The sequence below is a fragment of the Gymnogyps californianus genome, chromosome 2, assembly GCF_018139145.2.
Source record: "Gymnogyps californianus isolate 813 chromosome 2, ASM1813914v2, whole genome shotgun sequence".
Taxonomy (NCBI): domain Eukaryota; kingdom Metazoa; phylum Chordata; class Aves; order Accipitriformes; family Cathartidae; genus Gymnogyps; species Gymnogyps californianus.
In genome coordinates this window covers 46,928,409-46,953,777 of record NC_059472.1, presented here as the reverse complement: position 1 = coordinate 46,953,777, position 25,369 = coordinate 46,928,409, and the positions used below count along the sequence as shown (strand labels likewise).

At 38.4% G+C, this 25,369-nt stretch overlaps 1 protein-coding gene across 4 annotated transcripts in view; it reads right to left on the bottom strand.

The window, feature by feature from the left end:
- The window catches only part of NOL4 (nucleolar protein 4), a 195,570-nt gene that overhangs the window by 57,368 nt on the left and 112,833 nt on the right, over positions 1-25,369 (bottom strand). For all 4 annotated transcript variants that reach the window (XM_050891571.1, XM_050891573.1, XM_050891574.1 and 1 more), the window contains exon 6: positions 25,084-25,367. In XM_050891571.1, coding sequence (XP_050747528.1) covers positions 25,084-25,367 — 284 coding nt within the window. The remainder of the gene's footprint in view (positions 1-25,083; positions 25,368-25,369) is intronic.

The window sequence follows — 25,369 nt, the reverse complement described above, 5'->3', positions numbered from 1 at the left end:
CAACATGGCATCATCGGATGCTCTATTTTAATCTTGAGCATATTGCTGCTGGAAAACCTAAGTAGAAGAATCCCCTTCCTCACTTCAGCAGTGAGGAATACAAACCAGGGAATACAAACCACATGCAATTCACTGGTTTAGTCATGGGCCCCTTATCAAACATCTACAATGAACTAGAAAACTGCCACAGTGTTTGTTCTTTTTTTTCCTCCTTTGCTATTCCTTCTGTTCATGCCCCTTGGTTCAGTTTAAACTATTTTTTTCGAAGCTGCTTTCTCCTAAAATCTTTCATTCTTTTCTTTCTCTTTGAACTCATTATGCCTTTAGTACTTATTGCTTCATTCTCCTCTTGCATTGTTCTCTTGACTCTCATACTATTTCCTTCACATCTTCCTCCTTAAATTTCTCTCTGCTCCCTCTTGCCATAAATTTAAGCTGTGACACCAAAAGGGTTCAATAACCTGTTTTCTTCTTCAATTACAAACATGAAACATAAGGCTATTTTCTCAAGTCCCAAAGCATGAATCTACACTGGGAAATTATGTGCTTATTTGTGAACATCATCCCTTGAATCTACGACTGTCAACTACAAGTGAAGCCCTTGCTAAGAGAACTACAACCACAGGGAATCAAAAGACTTTGTACCTGCCCCTATACTCTACCACCTTTTTCTTCCTCTCACTCTCTACTATAACAGTTTTCTACTCCTCCATAGCAGCTCAGGTACATGCAAGCTTTTTCTATCTGTAGAGCAATGTTCCCAAGGAGTGGATTCGCAGGCAAAAGAGTTCAAGTTACATCAGGAAGTCAGAAGACTTTTTTTTTTTTGACACTTACTTTCAACCTGCTCTCCTGTCTCTGTGTATCCCAGGAAAGCTGGAGATGGAAGCTACACAAGAGGCTTCCGGGTTGTACAAAGTTTCAAAAGAAACTTCCAGAGAGTAACAGCAGAGACAGATGTAGGGATAATAATACATCACCACTGCAGGGTTTCTGTGTCGCAAGAGCAGCAGCAGCAGCAAAGGAAAGATGCATTTGTTTTCACTAGGTAAAGAGAAAGAAAGCAACAAAGACGAAGGATGCCTCTGTCCGTTCTTGCCAGGACTTTGGCAAAAGAGTGCTATTTGAGGTCCAGGAACTCAGCAACTCCCTATGAAGTCTGCCTAAGGCTACACAGCAGCTGGACTTACTAAACGCATAGTTACATGCTAAGCTGTGCACCTGTATTTTCTAATAAGGAAGGAGGAGCAGCGGTTTTTATCCTAATTCATATGAGTAAGAAGAACACGTGCACAGAACAAAAGTGGGAAATAATAAGGAACTAAAAATGATGATCAGGACGAGAGATGAAAATGGTTTAACAATGGACCTTTCTTGGCATGCTCTTTCTGAATTTATCGTAAGTTCTTCCCTGTGCTGATTTCCTCTTCCTACTTCATTCCTACGCAATGGCATTTCAGAGGTTCTCCTACCTTTCTCCTTTCCAGTCTGAGCATAGCAGAAGTGCAAATGTTTGGGAAGGAGATTAAAAATCAATTGGTGGAAGCAGTGGAGGAGGGAACTCCAACTCACCTGTCTCCATCGTTTGAGACAAATTTAGGCTCTCCCTCCTTCAGTTTGTGTTGCTCAGTCACTACAGTCATATGCCAGAATAGGTGAGAGGAGACAGTCCTGTCACTCCTCCTCTTCTGATCATGAGAGTCTGACTGATCATTTACATCTTCAGAAGTACAGATTAGAGGAAAAAAGACAGTAATGGTAACATATTGAGAGACAGACTCATGCGAAAAACGAAAGCCAATTGATTAATGACATGCACGTAACCCAAAATAATCTGTTCAGTACTGAACAGCCATTTACAATTATCCTTGTAATAAGATGACATATTAAAGATTGATTTCTTTGGGGGAAAGCTAGGAACGCAACAGGGGCACAACGCAAATTTGTTGCATATGCAAGAGAGAAGCACATTGCAAGAGAGGAGAAGTACAGGGCACAACTAGAGAATGAAGGACTAGCTTGTTCTTACTTTTCCTTTCTGCCTTTTGCCTCTATCTGCTTATAGTAGCAACCTTTTTTTTTTTCTTTGCTGAGCTTTATAAAATGTCTCTGGAGGTAAATCAGTTGGATTATGTTAGCAACTAGCCCTGGGAGACAGAGGCTAATTGCCTTAATTATTGCTTAAGGGGCAGGTGGGGAGATTTAGAACTTGAGACCAAGCAAGAGGGGACAGATGAAGACCGGGCTCCTGGACTGGGCGGAGGGGGACACAACTATTCCTAGTTTGCAATAGTCTGAGTGACACAAGAGCAGCTGAGATGTCTGTAGCTGAAGCTGACAGAATAGATTACTGATTAGTTCCCTACTTATCTATCACAAATAAATCTTTAGACTGATTTGTAAGAAATGCATGTAGTTTGACCCTTCTTGTTTAGGGAAGGAGAAATAAAGCATTTATCATATGAGTAAGCCAGACGTATTGCTTGAAGTTAGCACATGACAGCAACCATAAGAATATTGCAGGAGAATTCCTGATAAAGGCAATCTCTAGCCACTAATTCTCCAGACCAACGCATCCTTAGGATTGATACAAAAAGAGCACCAAGAAACAGAAACAACAAAAGAACCTTTCAGTCCTAAAGCTACGCTGGCTGTGCTCCTGCTAAAGACATAGTCTAACATTTTGGGGATGGGGGATGGAGGACAACATTATAAAAAGCATTAAACATGACTCCCAAAAGAAAAGGCAATTCCTGATCAAACTATTCAGGGAACCAATTCTAGCAAACAACACAGTTCTGTTGAAGAGCAAATGCTCTTCCCCAGAAGAATCGGAGAGATCACAGTAGCCTCCTAAATCCCTACCAATATCATTAAATATCTCTATTGGATCATAGCTTTCCTGGTATCATCCTGAAGAAGCCAGAAACTCTCATTGTAATCCATAAGTTTACCTGCTCGAGATGGTGCAGCACTGTCTAACTTGTACAAATATTAGTATATATTTGATACAAAAGTGAGCTAGAACTTTTGGGTGGCCTGGTTATAAATGAGCCCTGGGATTTTATATGCAGCCTGTTAAACTCTCAGGCTTGTGAGAAGAGAATCATCCTGCTTCCTCCAGGATAGCATGGCATAGTGTAAGCTCCCAGAACTGCTGCTGTTTGGAAAGGAAATTGTACTTCCGAACTTGACTCTGTGCTCCAGTACTCTCTGTGATTTCTTGTAGTTGCATAATCTTTGTTTACTGCAAAATGTTTCTGTCACATTGGTACTTAGAGCTCAGTTAGAGGGAACCATGCAGCCATCAAGCAGCACAGAAGTTTCCAAGATGATCTAATAGACCTGGTCTGTAAAAGATCAAACTCATTTACAACAAACAATATTTTTAGCTTCTATTAGGAGAGATATTTTGAGTTGTAAATTCTAGGGACCACTTTGTTACAAGTGCTCACTTTAGCTTACTAAATCAGTGCACAAGGCTCAGCTCTTATCACCATCCAGCAATGGAGAATTCCCCTAGCAGAGTAGCAAATCCTATTTGGCAAAACTCCACTTCCTCCAAAAAACACATTCAATCCATGTTGTTGTAGAGGAAGAGTTCTGGGAGGAAAACCAGCTAGAAGTATACCAGAAAAATGGAATAGATCAGAGCAGGCAGTGCATTTTCTCATATTGATATCACAACTCAGTGCCTGACTATGGAGCAGTGAACAGCTATAAAAACTGCTTTGTATCTTGCTCCAACCCAAATGATTTAATCTTCCCTGCCCCACCCCCAAATTCAGGGAAAAGGGATTTGATCCTATAGTAAGTCAGCTTACTGCATGAAGAAAACTAGCTGAAAAGTTCTGATCCAGATCTGAACTGGCCTAAAGCTTTAAAAGTTTGTGTCCATTTCTATTTGCTTTCTTATGTTATATGACTACTACTTTATCCTTAGCTTCCATAGATGAAATTGAAAGAACAAAGAGGAAAACAGAATATATTTTTAAAAATAAAAATAAGACATCCATGTCTATCTTGAGAAAGTGGCCTCCCTCTCATGATGCAGCTTGCCTACACTGTGTGCTCACCCATTCTCCTCTTTCTGAATTTACCTGAATTCAAGACACGCAGTGCTGTGATCTACAGGCTGAGATCCTTTTGGAGTATGAACGGGGAACGTAACTGTCATCTGTTGCATTTTACTAAACGCAAATACAAGATGCACAGAATGTGAGGGACAGAAGAGTTTTCTGTGAACACCCCCATCATTGTCACTGGCAGTGGCATTGACTCTGCTCTGTTGTGCAGCCAGGCCACAGATCAGGAAACCAGTAAGCAGGAATTAATTTTAAAAACTGAAAGGCAAGGATAACTTTAGTAAAGTTCCCCTTCCTTAGTGAGTAACCAGATTTAATGAACCTAAGTAGAATGATCTCTTTTGCACATGCACTATCTGTGCAGTCTTTCCCTTAGTGTGCCAGACCTGCTGTATGCATCCAGCATCATCTGCTGGCGCTGGCATCCCTGCAGCTCTCTGAACTTTCCTGCATGAAACTTGCTTTCTGCCTAGTGAGCTGCATCAGGGACAGCTCAGAGCTGATTACACAGAGCAGAAGGTCACGTGGGGTCGAAAAAGCACCCATATACCTGAAGCTGGTTTAGCTGCCAGGATTTGCACTGTGGTCCATGTACCAACAAAACATCAAGAGTTTTCATCCCAAGATCTTTACTGGTTCCTTATGATCAATTAACTCAACAGTGTATGTGCTAAGGGTTAGGGTACAGTCTAAATTCTGTGGATTTAAAGATAGCTGCACAAAACAGAAAACAAACTCATCTGCTCTTCTTGTCTTACTAATTTTTGCACACAAGAGTTTTTGAGATCCCCTGATGTGCATCTAGAAAGCATCTCAGCTGGTTATCTAGATAGGCACTGGACATTAGGAGCCATGAGGAGCCATGAGTTTCTAAATGTAAGATTTCTCAATGAAACTGTGATTCAGCTCACCAGAAGGAATTTGTAGGGTATCTGAAAAGGCTACAGTATATTTATTTTGTAGCTAAGGGATTACAGACAGATTTTCTAAAATCCAAATGAAAACTTTATGACTCAGAAAATGGTCCCCAGATAGAAGGTTTTCTGAAACACACATATACCTGTGCAATTTTTAAAGGTATATACACCATCAAGCTTTGCAATGCCAGAATTTATAAACCACCAATGTTTACTCGTCTGTAAGGCAACATCTGTAATATTACTGTGTACATTTTACTTTCCATTCCAACTTGCTAAACTACCTATCAATCTTCTAGTCAACAAAGTAAATACAACAGGATTTCATTTTGTAGACCCTGGGCCTACAACCCGTATAGTAGGGCTCTATTTGAACACAAGGATCTGTTCACATGTGGCATAGGACACTAATGGCTTTGTTTTCCATTATTAAAAAGTAACACCATGCAGGCGATGAAAGTATACAGAAATTGGTTTTCTCTGGTAAATATCACCTCTTCAGTCTTGTCCAGAAATGTTGCAACTCCAGTTTTTAAATGAATGCGATGATATGGGTTCAAGCTATTGAATTTTTCTATGCAGTAAGTGCTTTCAACAGTGCCATAAGCAACAAAGAAAATACAGAGATGTGACTCACTCTGGCAGTCATAGCTCATCTCTATGAGTCCTGTAAAGGAGTAGCTTTAATATCTGCTCAGAGATTCCTATACAGAAATATCCAGTATATAATACTTAAATAGGTTTATCTTCAAAAAGTAGAACTGAAGAAACCTGACATCCTATTGACTTATGTCCTAGATCCCCAAGTCCTCACTGGCATGCCTTCTCCATTTCACTCCACATCTCTCCCGCTTCTTACAGGGCAAGAGTTCGTGGCTTGTTGAGGGCTAGGAGAGTAGTCATTGCCCAAGCAGCTTCTGCCTCTCAAAATGAAAGGCTCTCATGAAGGCAGTAACCTCGGTCTTTCTACTTGAGTCAAATGCAGATTTTCACAGAACTTGTAGCAACTCAGCATTGTCAAGATTCCTACCTTATCAAATCAGATTGAAATTGGGCAATAGTTTCAAAGGTTAGGCAGGGACAGACAAACTGACAGAGCATAAGACACTTCCTTAGGAAACAAAAATCAAGACAATGATCAGCACCACAACAAACATCTTTTCACATTGATAGAATAAACTGCACTACATGGATAGCAAACCGATATTGTTTCTGGAGAAAACTTTCCTTGTAACCAAGATTTTAAATAACATTTCTTACCTGGGACATGAGTAAAACAGGAGCAGTCTGGCATAAAATCTCTAAATAACACTTTGTATCTAAATGTATTTTTATGGAAAATCATACTTTGAAAAGATCTAACAAGTATCTTGCAAATGCTTGCTCTAGGTAGAATGAATTTCAAAGTGGTGTGTGGGAGGTATCCATACAGAGAAGAATCCCATATTTACCAGCCACTTCCATAGCACTTTTAGCATGTACTATTATTTTTCTGGATATATGTACAACTGTGAATATGTTCTGTAGCATTATTATGTAGTTCACAATACTGAATAAGGCTAGGAGATAATCTCTTTTTTTGTTTATTTAATATAATTTAACCTCACAGCTTGACTGAAGGCAAGAAATATAAAGTGATGATTATACAAAATCTGTTGAAGGCATGAAATAACTTTCATGAAAATTATTTGATAAGGTGATGTTCTTAAAAAGATTCAACTTTCCAAGTAGCTACTTTTATTTTACAAACCTATGAAAGGTTAACTAATGTATGGAGCAGTATGTCTGTGCACAGCCACGTTCCTTTTAACGCCCTGCCTTCCAAGGCCCTGCTCTTAAGACATTATGTGTGACAAATGGACCATCCAGCAGTTTTTAATTGCATAAATTCTGCATGATATGCTTAATCGAAGTTCCACATGAGTTTTAGGACAACTCTAGCTTTCTTTAAAACCACAAAAAACCAGTTTATAAGCTGAAAGCAAAAATTTCTACCATTTACGATTCAGCCTTTCAAAAGTCAGGGAACAAGATACACAAACTACTCTCCTTAATAGCATTATCAGTGCGAGAAAACTACAGAAGAACTTACAACCTTTTTTGCCAGACCACTCCCTTTTTACTACCTCAGACTTCTTGATTTGCAAAAGAATTCCCTGCAAGCCATCCCTCAGACAAACTCCAGAGGGAGGATGAAGGAAGCTATTTTTTCTTCAGCCTTCCTCTTCATGATGCTTTCCCAAAAGTGGGATTACAAAAAATATCACTGGAGTCTGGCAAGTCTACTCTCACCTTGCAAAGAAGGTGGAGCAAAATCATCTGGTTGCAAGACTTCAAAGACCTGGAGAAACTTCTGTTTTGATCCCTCACTACTCCCTACCAAAGGCTTCTCATTCATTGAAAACTAACCACAAGGAATTATTTCGCGTACCACCACTCCCAAAACATTTTCTAATATGTTCATGCCAATATCTTAAATAAGCAAATAATCCTTATTTATCATCTTGTTAAAGTTAAGAAGCAAACATAGTGTAATTGCACACACACCATGAAAGGTGTTGAAGTGTTGGAAAACTCTCTTCTCAAGAGGAAACACTACATCACTTGGTTTTGCTTTGTGGACTACACTCACTATTTCCAAGGTCAGTATTTCAGTAGCTGTTTTATGAAAAGCCTTGAAATAAACCCGAAGCCCATTTATCTTCTCTTTTTTCCTATTCTTTGTGTGCAAATAAATCAGCCTCCAACCTGACACTTCTTGAGGAATGTTTCTACAATGTATTTTTGTATTTTTTAATGATTTCTTGATCCCAGCAGCACTGGTCAATCCTAATGACCACACGCAAATCCATGGTTTGGCACATCTCTGAAGATCTACAGCTGACAGGAGGATCATGGGACCAAACGTGAGGCTTTGCTGCCTTATGTTTTGCAGAGCTCACGTTTCACAGGCTTTAAATAACTGGAGCTATGGAAACACTCTTTATGCCTTAACTTTGCGCACCAAAAATGGTTTACCTTGGTTAGTGCTTCACTTGATCTGATCACTGAAAACTGCACTGCCTTCAATTAACTAATTCAAGGTAAGAACATGTTTTTTTTCTGGAAGGATGAAAGGCTTTAAGGTAGGATTAGTGAGGCCCATTAATTTTTGAAATTAAATGCTGTCCTTTTGCTTTCCCATATCTTGGATTCTGCATTTCCACCGAAGACAGAAGTAAACATCTCTATTGTGTAAGAAAGATAGCTGGCTGTAGCCTTTGTCCTTGCAGAGTTAATACAAGTCCTCCTATGTGAGATAGGAATGGGCTCTGAAGCTAACATTTCATTTTTTACCACTGCCACTTAAAACCCTCTTACATTTTCTGTCATTAATCCATACTCTCATCAGGACCTTGAGTGCACCATCAGGCCTTATTTTTTCTGGCCACCTCTCCTGGGACCTCCACTTCTGTGCCCCTTTCCAGGAGCCCCACTGAAGCTGAGCTATGCCGTGGGCAAGTGGGGGCCAGTGCTGTCCCAGGCTGCTCCTGGCTTGCTGCCTGCCCTTCCTGCACTGAGCTGGGACCTGTCCACGCCCTCCTGCTTGTCTGCTGGTCACTGGGCTGTCGGTGGGACCTGTCCTGCAGGCTGTGGGGTGCTGTGGGGCTATGTCTGCATCAGAGAGGGCACTGCCTTTGGGTGACGGCCACCCTTACCTCCCTGATTGCCTTCCCTTATGGAGGAGCCTTGCTCTTGCGGCTCTCCGACAATGCTGATGATCAAATCTGCTCTAAGTACTGACATGCTATTTGCAGAAATAGTTCCCTTCAGTGCTCTGCTGCCAGTCTTGCTTTTGAACTGCTACACACAGGATCATTTCCTTCCTTGTTCTCTATTTAGAAAAACTTTTGGAATAGCTTCTTTGAAAGTACCATATAAAAGTATTATTGCATCCAATCTAGTCCCATATTCAACAAAATCTACAGCAAATCTGCTCTGTGAAAATACTACTAATTTCATTTTGCATGCTATTTGCTAAATTAAAGTCTGCATAACATTATACCGGTTTCTCCACAGTTTCAGAATTTTTCCTCCTTTTGATACTTTATCAAAGGTAAAGCAATGACCTGAAATGCATGCTCCCAAAATCAGATAGGGAATGTCTTCTATTCTTGCCAATGTCACCACTTGTTCTAGTCAATAAATTGTCTTTCTGAGCCTTTTTTACTGAAATGAACAATATGACAAGAAAAGGTCACTGAACTAAGGCAGTGGTAATGTAAAACTCAGATTGTGAACTGGGTTTTGAATGGGCAGCTTTTCTGACTCCTCTATTGGCTTTTGCCTTCATATATTGTAGCAGAGGGAACAGGGGAAACTTCTGCTTCTGGCACAAGTGTAAGAACAGATATTGAAAGTCATGAGATCATCTGTTGGGATAATCCTGTATGAAGAGAAGATCACCATACAGAGTGGATCCACTTTTCGAGCTGAATTCTCTCAATAAGTAATTATGTAGCAGATCACTACACAGTTGACTTGGATTAACTTGTAAGGCTGATTGAGGAAGAGTTCCCAACAACACAGGAGACAGGAGGTAATAATATAAAAAGTCATTTATGCCAATCAGGATGAACAGGCAGATGAAGTGAGGGCCTAAAATGGCTGCATGGCAGTGGAAATTTCATGTCCTGGTGACAAAGCCATTTCAAAGAAGAAGGAAGGAAGAGGGAGGCTATTGCACACCCAGCCTCTGACCTGCAGCAAAAGGACTTTGCAGAGCTCTGCAAGAGATGGAGCACTAGGAGATGTTCATTTTTGCCCTCAGCTCTGTCTATTCATTGCTATTTAAAGTAAAAAAGCTCTTAATTTTTTAATCTTTTTATGTTTTCTATGTTACACGTTTCAGTTAACACTTGCCCAAAAAACAGTGAATTGTAAACATAGCGCCCAGCTGCTGTAACACCAAGGAGTGGTATGTGTAAGCTACTGTGGGATCTGTTGGTGTCAACATTAGTTATATGGCTTTGGTGGCTGACGCATGTAAGTTTTAGAAAATGGGCTGCTGGAAAAAGAATCTGTAATTTAAAGATGTGTATAAAGGCACACTGTCAAAAGCACTTGCCAGAAACACATGGAAAGTACACAAGCCTATTAAGCAGGACATAAATTTAGCAATGGGGAGAGCACTCAGCCAAGCAAGCTATATATACCAGCGCTGTGAAACAAAGATTGTATGGTAAGAAGTAATATTTAAGGAGGAAGTCAAACAACTTGCTTGACACTGGTACACAGATGCACACGCACACTCATATTTTGTACATAAATTGAAAACCTAGATTTAAAGTCCAATGCTTCAGTGATTTGAAATATTATTTTGATTTTTTTCCTAATTAAGCAGAAGAAATCACACTACTATATAGCTTCAGACAATTATTCTGACACTTCTACTGTCTCATCACCCTGCAGTTCTCTCAGTTTTGGCTACATACTCATTACTTAGTTCAATCAATGATCCAATCAGTCAGCAAATTAATGGCTGTATCCATTCCAACTCTCCAAGGCCAGGGCCACATTCTGAGACACATTTAAAGAAGTTCAGAGGCCCAATGTTGGTCTTCTATCCTCAGGAATATAAAAAAGACTACACCATCAATGTAAGTGGAATTAAATGCAGTTTGTACCAAAGTACTCTGAACTTACTTGACTGTCAAGAGAGAAGCCTATAGGGATGTGCAAGACAGTCTGAAAGGCAACCAGATGGCTAGGTGAAAGGCAACTGAGCCCCATTGCTATTTTAGGATGGAATAGGAGCACTGTACAGTGCTGGCAAATATGACACAAGGCCGTTGTGAGAGACACATCCTTCCAGAGAGGTGTATGTTGGGCACAGATTACTCTAGGGTCCCTACAAGGGTACCAAATGCCCATCTCTGTGCAACTGAATCCCATTCTACTATCTAAAACCAGGACGAACTGCCACAGCTGCTAACTTCTGTATTATGTAAATACATTATACAGGGAAGGTATATGACTAAATTTAAGGAAAGCATCTAACTTTAAGGCAACTAAGGTTTATTCACATAAGTACTAACAATGTAGCCCATAGGATCTCTTGTGTATACATGTATATGTTTTCATGATGAGGGCTGGATAGATTTATCAAGACAATCAGTGAAATTGTCATCCTTATGGTTCCAGCAAAGCACAAATTAAAACAAACAATTCTAAAACTGCTTTGAATTTTAGCTATGCTGATAAAACCAGAGGAAACTTTCCAATGGCTATTCAATTGAAGTTGACTCTGCCTCTTTACCCTAACTGAACAGTAATGTCTGGAGATAAGGATTAGTACTGTGATTAATGTTCAGGTATAGCACGCAGGAAACAAATGACTTCTCCAGCTTTCCTACAGATTGTTTGGCTTTGGGAAAGTCAATGAATTATGTCATGCCTGTGTTTACTAATCAATAGACAGTGATGGAATATGCTTGCCTCATGGGACCGACCCAACGTTAAGCTGATTTATTTTTATTGATGTTTTCAGAATCCCAAACGTGCTATGTAAATCCAAAGAATTAAGACATAGGAACCTCTGGCAATTAACATACTAGTGAAGGTATAAATAACTCATTCATGTTGTACAAAGTTATTATGCACAGCATTATCTTATTAGAAACAGTATATCCTAAAACTTAAATTAACTGTATGAATTACAGATGATAAATGACAAATGTAAAAAGTAACACTGCAGCATCATATACAGTTAAAGGACATAACTCTCAACTAGGAAAAGATAACAAAAGGTGGAGCAAAAGTTTTGAAGATCCTGCCACCACTGACATTGCCTACCTCACATGGGCAGAACAGTTCAAGTAGAGATAACTGAGTGTCTCACAGTTGAACAGTAGATTCACACTGCCTAAATTCATTTTTTTTTAATTTGCTGTTTGGCATATATAGCCCTAGATACAAGTTTTTGGCACTGTAAACACCATTATAAAGTGAAACACCGTTATAAAGTGAGCATTAAATATGAAAAAAAAAATCAAAATCTAAACAGAGAAACAGAGAAACAGAGAAACAGAGTAAAAGCAAAGCAGCGTACTCCCTGCTAATTTCCTATGAAAAAAAGGAAAAATAAGGAAGATAAAAAGTGATCTCAACAGAGTTTAGAGATAGTCTTAAAAACTACTTACCTCTTATACTAATAAGAATGATCTTGAATTGGCATAGTCAGTGCAGTAAAAATAAATATCCTGTCCTGGGTTTTATACCCCAAACCAGATGTATGCTGGGCTAAGTACTACAGAGTATGAAATATAGACATCTAGGCCAGGTTTTTCAAAAGCTTATGCCAGAGAACTGGCAGTCTAGAGGCTAAAAGCCTTTTTAGCTCTTTAAGCATTCAAGACACTTCTACAGATTCATAGATGTTAAGCTCAGAAGAGAATGCTTGCACTGTAGAACATCACCTGGTAACTCTTGAACAGGAGGGAATAGTTGTCACCGTTTTCCTGAATAATACAATCATGCCAAATAACTTGCAGATTAATTAGAACAAATATTCATAAAAAGAACTACCTTACGTAGAAATTTTTGTGTAATAATTCACTACTTTCATATGAATGGTTGGTTACAATAATTGTAAAAATGTTTTATCTCAATTCCAACCTAACCAAAAAAAAGTTTCATCTGCTGAGTCTTTTAATAACTTTGTCTTCTAAAATAAAAGACAATCTATTAATTGGTAAGAACCAGTGAGATCTGTGATGAAGTCGCCACTGCTTTATCTCTAACAAGGTAATTCCCTCTTTGTGTAGCAAGTTTTTCAGCTCCTTGGTGTTTTGTCACTTATTCAAATCCACTATGGCTTCCAAGATCTTTTTTCAATATTACATAAACCTGCATATTATGTATTTCCTGAAGGCAGGGTGGACACTTAATTGCATGATTATGTATAGAGGTGGATTTTAAAAAGCATCTAATGAACCACACAGAAGCATCAACCTCGTGAGACAGTCATCTTTAAGGCGCACCTGACACAACAAGCATATTCCAAAAGATGCCTGTATCTCATTCCTCCATCCCTCCATTTCCTGGCTAGGCCAAGAGGGCACGAGGTGGCACACATGCCCCAGACTCATCTGACTTCTTTTCCACTAAACACAGCTACTCCCTCTAAGCAACACACTGGGGGAAACAGGAATTTTTAAAACCTTTATTTTAGTCATTTAATACAGTTTTTGATACAGGTCCAGTCCCACGGGGTTCCATCTGCAAAAGATTTTTTAAGAGTACATGACTAACTGGACAAAGTGAGACAAAGACCCATGCATTCAGAGGGGGTCCAAAAAACCTTATATATCACTGATTCAGTACAAAAGGCCCAAAGAATATCCATGTGTCTTTTTGAGAGCTGATAGTGGGGCCATTTGTGGTAACCCCTAAGGAAATCAACTCACCTTTCCCTGTTCTTCATGCAGATTCTTTTATCCATCCTGAGACTGCACAGCCCAGGAGCTCAATGGCAGAAGGTACAGGGCAGAAATTCTTAATAGTTCTGCAAGGCATCTTCCTGATGGAGTCAGACAATTCCCAAATGCCGTGGGAAACACAAGAGGAGGAAACACATTACTTCATGACCTCTACCCAAATATAAAATGGAGTCAGAAGCAACATACAAGATACCATCCTGATTTTAATTAAAATGCACGAGAAAGACAATCACACACTCTTGTGTACTGGAGCACCTGTACACAAAGGTTAGGTGTGTGTCATTGCAGGTGCCTCAACAAGAGATATGAGCTCTTCATATGCTCCTGATTCATCTGTATGATTCCATCAGCTTTGGGTCATGGCCACTGGATATGACTGTTCTCATCAGACAAGGGGGAAAAAAGAATATATAAATAAATATATATATATGTAAAAGTGTGTTTGTGTGTATGTATGTATGTATATGAAGAGAACAGCATGTATCATTACCCATCAGATCCAGGGAGTAGCTCATGGCATATTCATGATGAGAAGAGTTAAGAAAACACAGACTGAATAGGTGTGAAGGGACACTGAGAGTGACAGTCTGTGACCAAAGCAACTGATGAGAAGCAGCACCTATATGGGAAATATTCAGTTGTACCATGCCAAGATCCAAGCAACAGCTGCAGTATTTCATAGAAACACTGTGAGCTCCAAGAAGCTGCAGCTTAGTAAAAACTCTACAGATGCATACGGAATTCATCCAGTATTAAAATGTTTCATGATATGGCACACTTACATGGGTGGAATGAAAACTCACACCAGTTACAGACCCCTACCTTTGGCTGCATATTTTCATACTTGCTCATGTTTTCATACTCCTTCATCAGTGCCCAGTGAAAAGTAGATGTTGACTGTTTACACAGTTCTCAAATACCAGTTTCCGGGATCTTTTGCTGATTGCACAAGAATACTGTTCTGTAATATTTGCAACAGTCAGTGGCTTATTCATTACCACACATTTTGCAAAATTATTTGATCGCTGCCTTTTGACTGTGTTTAATAAACATAACACACATTTCACAGCTTTCAATGCTTACCTACATCACCATCCCCTCCCTGTCTCAATAACTAATGTAGATGCTGCTTTTTTAATTGTTTTTTTTAAGTATTCAAAATCAGTCACTGCTAGAGGTGAAATATAAGGCAGGATGTTTTGATGAAACATATGGCAGACAAAACCTCAAGCAGACTGATAGGGATTATTGGAGGTTGTTCTTTTTTACTCCCTATTCTGCAGGGAAAAAGATACTGCTAGAGACCATCTGGGAAATCCACCTAGCAAATCCCTTGTTGTTGCAGGGATCTAGGACATCAGCAATGATTCCAGTACCTCACTTTTTTCCTGTGGCATATTACAGCTGCACCATCGTTGTTTCCTATAAGGTTGAAGGTTATTAATCAGAACTTCAGGGATGTTGCAACGTTTAGTGAGCTGAACTGTTGCATATCCTCTTGGAGTAAATGTCTATTACCTAGGTTGCCATTTCCAGAGGACTGGACTCAGTAATTCAGGTGATTCCTTACAGTCCTCTTTTCTGGTAATTGATATTATTATCTACATCTACTATTTTGTTCCTAAAAACAAAATTTCAGGTAGGTCTTCCTAGGAGTCTTTGGAAGCAAATGGAGGAGAACAGAGGAGAATTAACAGAAAAAGCTGAAGCAGCAAAAGGAGGGTTAAAAGGCTGGCAACAAAAAGAAAGATGAAAGAGAACAAAATAGTTAAATAGTTTTAAAGTTGAATTCTACTTCTCCTTCCTTCCTCTATTAAAAAATTGACCTATTCACTTCTCTCACATCACCTTGCAAATCCAGTTACGTGAATAAGTAAGTATCTGAAAAAAGCATTCAGTGTTCTAGTGTAACTAATTATTCTCAGCAATTGCTATAGAAGGAAAATGGAGAGCACACAAAAGCACAGTTTGAAGGTGTATCAAGTATTCAGCAAGACATTTGACTACTGCCATTCATTCAACAAAAAACAAGATTAGAAAGTGAGATGTCTGTAAGACAACTAATAAAAATTATATTTATTTTAAAATGTCAGCAATATGTTGTTATAAAAGTCATTAAAGAAAAAAAGAAAAAAAAAATCTTTGACTTCTTTCCTCCCTTTCTTCAGCAGCTGACTTGGTATATAGAAAAGAATTCAATACCAGAATAAAATATTAGGAATAACATTTCAGGATTATCAACTTCTTGTACAACAATATAGTTTTGGTGGAGTGTAACATGTGTAGAAAGTGGCCAATTATCAAGCCATTCATCACAGATTAGTTTTGAGGATCAGCTCTTCAACCTCTGCATCTGAAAAATAAAAAAATGACAGTTCATTAGCTGTAAATAATATTAAGACTAAACACAATTGCAGTAGGTAGCAATTATTGCTGCCCCATTATATCTTGCTCAATTTACCATCAAATAGTATTTAATCTTCCAAGAGCAAGATTTGCTCTCAGCCTTTTTCTAGTTGGTAGAGGAGCTGCATACGTGGTAACAGAAGGAGAAGAAAAAGCTGCAGTGAACCATTTGACCTAGTAGGACTTCAACACAAATTCAATTTCCTTCCTAAGGAAAAAAAAGAAAAAAACAAAACACAAAAGCAAGAGTTAGGGATTGAAGATATTAATTGTAACAAGGCCCAGCCTTGAAGGTATCTGTCAGGTACAAATCCTGGTTGAAGTCAACAGGAATTTGCCTGAAAGGTACAGACTTGGGTTCCCAGACTGTTGAGTTATAAAAAGTTCTTGGCTGTAAACAGGGAGGGAAGTAGTAATTTCATACACCTTACCTCACTGATTGCAGATGCACTTGATTGATAGCTTTCTCTCTTGTCTGAACAGATGTCCAGCCACTAAAACCGAGTTGGACAAAGTCCTGCATCCCCTCCAGGTACTGCTTCTGTTTCAGTATGAGGGACCAATGACTCCAAAGGTCAGTGTGAATGAAGATAGACAGCTGGATCTGTGAGGTATACACATGCAGTCTGGAATCAACAGCACCACTGTCTGATACGTGACCAATGTGCACTTGTTCCTTTAAAAAAAAACTTCTGAGAAAATTTATAAAAGCTCACATTAAAAGTTATTCTCTTCCATGCCAGTTTTACATTAGCTGGGATTTCATACGCGTACGGAGCCAGACTGTATTCTCCATTACAGATATGTAAATCTGGAGTAGCATCATCAACTTCAGTTTAATTGATCTGGATTTACATCATTGTAATGAACGCCCTGCAGGAAACCAATTTCATTTTCAAGAGCTTTCACTGAACATGAAAACTTGCTACTAAATGTACTTCCAATGGGAGGAATCAGACATAGAACTGATATTATCATAGACAAAGGACTTTGATGAATGTGACTGTTAGAGAACACTAGAGCATTTATATTTTCTGACAAACACTGCACTGATTTTTCATGCACCTGTAGTTGTCTCTCTTCATAACAACGTTCTATTTAGCCATTTATTATGGGTAACCCCCAAAATCAGAAGATTCAAGTCTGGAAAAACCAGTGCTTTATAAATTCAACTTCTTTTTCAAGGAAAAGGCTTATTAAACCAGTAAACTAACATCAATTTTTTTGTACTAAACAGCTTCTCAGTGGCCTATAACAATTCCCCTATCAAAGAGCAGCAAAAAAGAAGAAAGACCTTTTTTTCTTCATAGAACTATACTGTTTTTTCCAAACAACCAACAGACTGACTTTTGGAGCTAGAAAATTGTGATTTTCTCTGCTTTCTCATTTTCTAAAAGCAGAGGAAAGTAAAGCCAAGGTGTTTGATAAAATGGTAAAGCAAAATGTAAAGGACTCAGTCTTTACAATTAGACCAACCTACAAAAACCCTATGTATGAAGTAGGAATTAACAGGGAAAGAGAAAACAGGCTAGTTTGTCTCACTCTTGTGTAGGTGAGTGGATAGGAAAAAATAAGGAGATCACAAAACTCCTTGCATACACTTTCTGTTCTCCTTTCATTAATGTTCTCCATGCATAGGAGAAGGGGCCTATCTCCTTCCATTGTAGTGTATCTATCTCCCAAGGAGCCGTAAAAACCACTGGCATGCCTGCTACCTTGGCACAAACCTGAGTATAGCAGAGAAAGAAAAAGATGCATACTTCAACAACATTTGAGCTTGTCTTCACACACCAAAGATGTGAGATGCAAGCCAAAAGATGTTGTAACCTTGTATCACCTACACATGATGGCAGCAGGGGTGGATTTCACCTTCAGTTCACTTCTTTTATCATTTTTACTTTTGAATTTCAGTACAAACTATTTCCAAGGAGTTAATGAAAAGCAGCAATGATGGAATCCATCAGATAACAATTAGGGCACAGCTGGAAGAAGTCACCATCCTCTCCTCAATGCTGTGGTTGGAACAGTGGAAGCAGGCTGGACTGTTGTGGAGCTGCAGGCTCAGTCTGTGTTGATGTCTCGCTGCTCCACAGGGTGTGTATCATGCTGGCTTTGCATTCTGCCCCACTCTTATGTTGTTGTTTGCTCAAAATCTAGTATGCCACTAACTGTTGTAACATGTCCTGCCTATACCTTTCACCAGACTTTGCTTCCCTTCTCATAGATTATTCATTACAGTAGCAAACAGAATTTCATGCTAAGCCTCTTCCTAGTCTTAACAATTAAGCCATAAAATAAGGCTGTCAGACACCTGGACTGCAGACTCTTAAGACATTTGTATTAACAAAAGAGCAGTCAGTAAAATATGGCATTGCTTTAACACTTTCTATCTGACTATGGAAATGAAATAAAAGAACAATTAAAAAAAAATCTACTTTCCTCTTATGCCATACCTAGGTAATGAGATGCAACTTCAAGCAAGAGAGATGAGTGAGAAGTTCTGTGGAGAGGATGAGTTGGAGTCAAAAACTCCTTTCTGAAAGGCTTAACTAACTCCTAATCCAGATTGATTAACTGTAACTTGCGCACTTGGCAGCATGAACTAGAAGGGCAAAAGGGCTTCTTTGTACCAAAAAAGCCAACATGCAGAGTTTAATGGTATCCTCAAAAGAGGAGGAGACACTTCTATCTTACCCTTTCCAGCTTTCCTTCCTGCTTAGAGCTGAGGTAACCATATCATATAAGTACCATATGACAATGCTCCAATTCAGCTGAAACCTATCTATGCCACTTGAATATAAATAATGAATGATGATAAAAAAAAAAAGGAAATAAGAAATGTTTTAGTTATGAAGTATAAAAAAAGGAAGACAAAATAAATGGTCTCCAACATTGTTCTTTAACATGCCAAATTCCCACAGTCTGCATTTTACCTCTTGCTTCAAGTAGACGCATACCTATTTCACATTTCATTAAGAAAATTTTTTAATAAATTACTTCCTAAGTGTAATAACCTATTATCGGTCTATATAAAAGCCCACTGTAACTCCTGAGGACTCCACTTGCTTTGGAAAAAGCTATATGCTCCCTTACATTCTGAGCATTTCCCCAAGCAAACCTGCAGACAAAAATACAGGCAGAGGGGAACTAGACAGACAGTGACTTCACATGCCTCAGAGACACAATGTCAGATGTGATGATGTTCACTTGATATTAGGAATGACCTTTCATATTTTACTAAGATACAATCATATCTTTAGAAAGGAGAGAGAGTGAGAAAGAAACACATTGAAACTCTACCTTATTTCTCAGAGGTGGTGTCTATCTGTGGCCAAATTCATGTGCACTTTTGGAAACCAGCTGGATTCATGATGCACCAGCAGATTACAACAGGCTTATCTGTATATTTGTATATTCAGGTCAGGCTGCTTGGATGGTTGTGCCCGGTTTCCTTCAGTAATGATGATCTCCAGCAAAGCAGATGTTACAAGATTCTACAGCTGGACTAACCACCAAAGATGACTAAAGTTTTAACTAGAGCAGCGTGCACGAACTTCAAATGACTCTTCACCCAGGATCTCACATATGCTCTGGCTTTCAGATCCCATGCAAGGTTACAGTCTTTAAATACCTTCTTAGAGCGGGACCTGTCTAAAAAGTGGACAGCCTGCCAGGCTAACCTGCCATAGTGTAAGTGCATCCATTACAACACCAGTTTGAAGTTGCAATAGTTGGGAGCAAACAGCCCCTGGCAGTGGCCCATGACAATAACACTGTTCTTTACATTAGGCTGAAGAAAAAAGCTTGAGAAACACTTCAAAAGCCCAGCATTAAAGGAGGGACGGAAAGTAAGATCTTCCTTTCAGAAACTACTTGAAAGCTCTGCCTTGTTGTGAACCACTGTAACTATAATGACATGCACATTAGAATGCAGTATTATAATTAAAGGTCACTGTATGCAGCAATCATTATTTACTGTTCTCTCCTTTAAAACTGTGCTTTTCTTTTCCAGCTTAGAGAAAAATTACTTATCTTGTGCACTTCTCCATGCAGCCAGTTACACACTCGAGCTAAACATAATGCATATTAACTTAGCCTACCATACATCCAAAGGGTCTGGGGGTGTACAACTTTTCTATCAGAAATTTTGTCTGGTAGAAAGAAAGAAGACATTAACCAACTGTCTGCAATTAGCAGGTATCTGGACAAAATGGGCACATGGTGTGTGTCCTCCTTGTTACCTCACTTTAAGGCATCTCCTAGGCATTCATGATCAGTAGCGCATGTTTCTGTCTGGGAAATCCCAAAGAGAAGTTTTGCATATGAGGAATGTCCTTTGCAATACAGACATAATGAACTATTTATTAATCCAGGTAAAATACATGGCACAATACAAATATGGCTGGTTAGCTCAAAAACCTGTTTTCCCATACTGTAACAAAATAACCTTGTTATCCAAATGCAGAAGAGACAAAACCATTTAAAAGGAGTGGGCTTGCTATATTTCATGAAATAAATGATGTGGAAGAGATAAAGCTATATAATGAGTTTTCAAAATAAAATATATGGTCTAGGAAAAAGCAATAACACAAGAATCAGAAATCAAAAGTCTCAGTGCTACAGAGACTTCACCATGGTCATAGAGAAACCCAGCAGTCTCACACATAAGTATATAATGATCTCAAATAATTTATATGTGCACTTAACTATTTGAATTCATAGAGCGGCATTTGCAGAGCATTTACAGATGAGTACTTCATAAGTCTTTTGTAGTACAAAGACTCAGGCCTGTTAAGGTAAATTTATATCTATATTTTTGCAGCTATACAAAATTTCACTGACTTCAGTTTAGCCCTAAATGGTTGTAGAAAGTTCTACTGCCGTGAACATCTGAGTCTTACTGGAGGATCAGTTCCCTAATATCAGCTTAATGAAAGCATATATATAAAGTATATATATACGCATATACATATATACATACATACTTACATATATGTATTTAAGACTATGAAAACCCATTTCTTCCTTGCATAACATTTTTTCAGTGAATGGTAAAACATTTTGGACCAAATTTTAGGGTTATGTTACAATTTGGCAACTCCCTCCACTGCACTTGGCATGTGGTCTTTTTACACAAAGAAGAGGTTAGCACACATACTCACTGCCTGAAACTGAGGATTCAAAGAGTAAAGTTACACTGTCCACTGAAATGTCATTCGTGTTTAAAGAGTGTTATCAACATCAGTTTTAAAAGTCATATTCTGAAGTGACTGAACGGAGCATTCTTTAAATAATATACCCTAGTAGTTTGAAAAATTGAATTAAAATTTGTTCACAGGTTTATCTAATCTCCAGTTATTCCTCAGAGTCTTTTCAGACAAGAAAACTTGATTTATTATTCCCAAAAAACTACATTTCTTACAAATCACTAATGACTTCCTCTGTGTACATTAGAGAGGCCTGATTTTAGGAAAATGTTTAGTATCTCTGTTTTGACATCCAAGACTCTTTCACAGCATGAGGCCACTATCTAGCAAACTTTCCATATAGCATAAGTATATAATTGCTTCAAATAGGTATTGACAAGATTAATATTCTAAAAAATGAACTTCAACAAAGAAGTAACCATTTTCAAAAAACATTTGCCTATTAGCTATCAAATTTACAAAGAAAATATGATGAAAAAACTACCATTTTTATCTCAACTGCTTCTTCTGATCATATTTCTGCAGCATGTACAAAATTATCAATCAATCAGAACTGTATTGTCAAATGGTGGAGCCCACCACTACACATGTGAAGGAAGTATCGTTCTTGTAAACAGTGTTGTACAGGCAAATACCTATAATATAGTTTAACAAAACTGCTTGTTTCCAGAAAAAATAAACTCCCTTAAAAAATCTGTGATTTGGTGGAGGAGGTACAATATGTTGATAATTTTCAACCAAGAAAAAGTAATGTTTTGGCTTTTTGTGGCTAGATTCAGCTCTAATGTGTGATCTTTAAACCTAGTGACAGGTCGGAATGGATACAAGCTGATCAGAGAAACTGTGGGTTCAAATTTAATAAAACATATATAGTATCCAAAAAGGAGACTCAGACAGAGCAGGTAGCGAACATGTCAGCCAACAGATCTTCCCAGCTCCAGCCCTTTGCCTTTGGGTTTCACAGAGTCCTGGCCATGTCAAGCAAGTAACATCTTCCGCAGGCTGAATGGGCCAGTGTAGAAGCTGGAGGAAGCATAATGTATTACTTCCTGCAATGCTAGTCCAATAATTAAAATATATTTCCCTTCATTTAGAAACCAGATATTTTCTTCACTAACTTCTCACACAACTTTTCTCAATTCTTTGCCACGTAAAGATACCGTAAGAATACTACATTATAAGAAGTGGCATATCAATTTGATATTTGGTGAACACTGCAGATTATTTTTCTCATGAAAACATGATTAGAGGTTATGCTAAACACATTTGCTTACCCATCACTACCAATGATGCCATTATTCAGGTCTAATCATGTCTGATAACTGTACAACTGTGAATGGCTGGAGGTTAGATGCTGCGAGAGCACTGGGAGAATTCCTAGATGACTTCAAAAAACAACCCACATACTTGGTGTATTCTGGGTAAAAAGGATATGTGAGATGTGGCTCCTAGTAAACTATAGTACTCTGTTTACCTTACTTCTTCTTTATTTTGTTTCCTTTTTGGCAGAGAATTAGAGTTCTGGCTAGTTCCTTGTGATACCCTTGCCCAAGTGCATCCAGTGAGTACTGCACACAACTAGGAGTCTGATCTTCTGCATTGTTCAAAATTAATCAGCTCAGTAATGGCCAAAACACTCTTCTGGAGGGGCCCAGTAACCTGAATCACCAGGGGAAGGCAAGAGGACCTCCTTGATCAGGTCTAGGGCTTGTAAAACATTCTCTGACCCTTTAGCATGTAAGATACCGCTTATGGTAAAACAGTAGTAATGATTTATATGACTGTATATGTATGCATATGAAACACTGAGATGCTGTACAGTCCCATTCGATTCTAATACACTGATGGGTTTTGTTCCTTCTAAAAATATTCTATAACTTCTTTTAAATTTAAAAAGTAAGAGTAGAATTCATCTGTAAAATATGAAATTGGCCACAAAAACATTCTTTTACTCCACACTCAGCTTACAAATCTCTGACAAATTTTTGTTTATCCCAGGAGTGTGTTCTTCCTGAAGTCTTCACTCCATATTTAATAACCTTCACTGTATACCTAATAAATCATATATTTAAATGAACTGTAAACATCAACATGAGTTTCACTAGGACAAAAAGGGGAGACAAATCTGCATATTGTTGGCAGTATAGAGTGGGTAGGATGACAGTGAGTGATGAAAGAATATATCAATGTGGGGGATGATTCAGGCCTCTTAAAATTTGTAGAATAACAAAGAATGAGATGGCTTTGATTGTCATCTCAATTCATTACAAACAGATTTTTAACACTTTTTGATACATTCTTTTTGCATCTGAGTTGGAACTGATTAAAATTGGAAATGTAACGTTAGGCTATGTTCTTGTCTTAGCTATAAATGAGTTCTACATTAAGACTCCTCCCTTTCTTCACCAAGCTTATTTGTGTATTTGCAAGAGTAATGGCAGAAGCAGCAATGTACCTCAGGCAAAAGAGCCTGTGTGCCTATCAATATTTGGGTGACTGGCTTATAAAAGGTTCATTAGAACACTGTGCCCTGAAGCAAATGAAGATACCATTCATATTAGCCAATTTGGGACTCACTGTGCAACAGTCAAAGTACTGAGTAAATCCAGCACTGGAGTGTATACACACTCTGAGACTAGAGCTATTCAGAACATTTTCAATAAAATGAAAATTTGTGGAAACAAAAAAATTCCATGCAGATAAACAGGTTTTCGTAAATATTTTCTGGAGAAGGTTTTGGGATACATGATTTGCTAAACTGGAATGGCCAAGAAAGAGAAAGACTAACAATCTCCCATTTGGTCACCCTTTCTTCTACCCACCAAAACCAGACACTTGAGTTAAAAAAACATTCAAGTTTTTATTTTTACTCCCCAGGCAATGAAGACAGGAGTTAAAACTTTAGCATAAATAAATGTTGTTCTCTAGACATCAGTCAGGTACAATCCCTTTCTGGATACACCTAGAAAAAGTGATTTTCCGTATCACTCCTATTTCAAAGCCCTGCAAAAAACGTGGCCATTCAAAGTATATCTACATTGTCAGGTTATTTTGTAGTGGGCTACTGAAAGCTAGTGACCAGCATTAATAGTATTTGGATCCAGTACTAACATCCTATTATTGCTGCTGTAAAAGCGGTAATCCAGTTGGGAGTTATCAGATAAAAACCAGGAACTTGTCACCAATAAGACCAATGGACAAATTCTATGATACAGGCCATTTCTTCACCCTCCCTACAGTATGCCCTCATGACAAACACCTTCCTAGAAAGCTAGCTACCTAGTCTATAGGATCGGTCTTTATCCACAATATAACCATTCTCGTTTCTCCTTACCCACATAATGGAAACTACAGAGAAAAGCCCTCAGGGGATTACAGCTTCTTAAAGCAAACTTGTCAGTTCTAATTCAGGTTAGGTGCCTGCATATCACAAACAATCAGGAAGGAACCAAATCAGTTCCTTTCAGATGTTGATAATTCACATGTAGTAATTTGCTTGGGTATACACACTTAACATTCATACGGATTCATTCTACAGATACATAATACATGTAATGAGATGGTCATCTATAAATATACATAGATATATGTATCTCAGTATATATACATATATATATGTATCATATTATATACATATTTTAATATATATGTATTTCAAGTGGGTAATGTAGACAGTTCTCAATAAATGGACTGATAAAATTCATGCCTGATGGAGAACTGCACTGGTTTTTGTCAGTGTGTCAGCGCAATATATATGCCTATATATATGTATTCACCCATGTACATCCACATACACTTAATGTATGTATGCATCATATATGTGTAACAGAGCATACAAATCTATGTATAGCATTTGAGTAATGATGTGACAAACATTAGACACATTGCATTAAGTGCTTAGCTGGGAATAGCCTTTGGTTTGGCCTCACAAATCTTTTCCTTTTCTAAGCTACACACTTCATATCTGGAGCATGTGGAAGCATCTTACCTTGCTTCCATTTTCTCTTGCCTCCCGTTCCATCTTGAGATCAGAAATTAGGAGAGTCTTGTATTTGTTCTTTCCATTACTGCTGTGATCATCTAGTCTGTATTCTGAAGTCAGCTGAGCAGAGAGGGGACTGTCACTCAGGTTCAGAGGCTGCTCATCCTGCTCCAGATTTGTTTTGCCATTACTGTTGGTTTCTGCCATCTCCCTGCAGTGTGTTCCCCCTGAAGCATTGGAACTGTGTCCCACGGTCTCATTGCCATTAAAACTCTCTGCGGCTGAATCATCT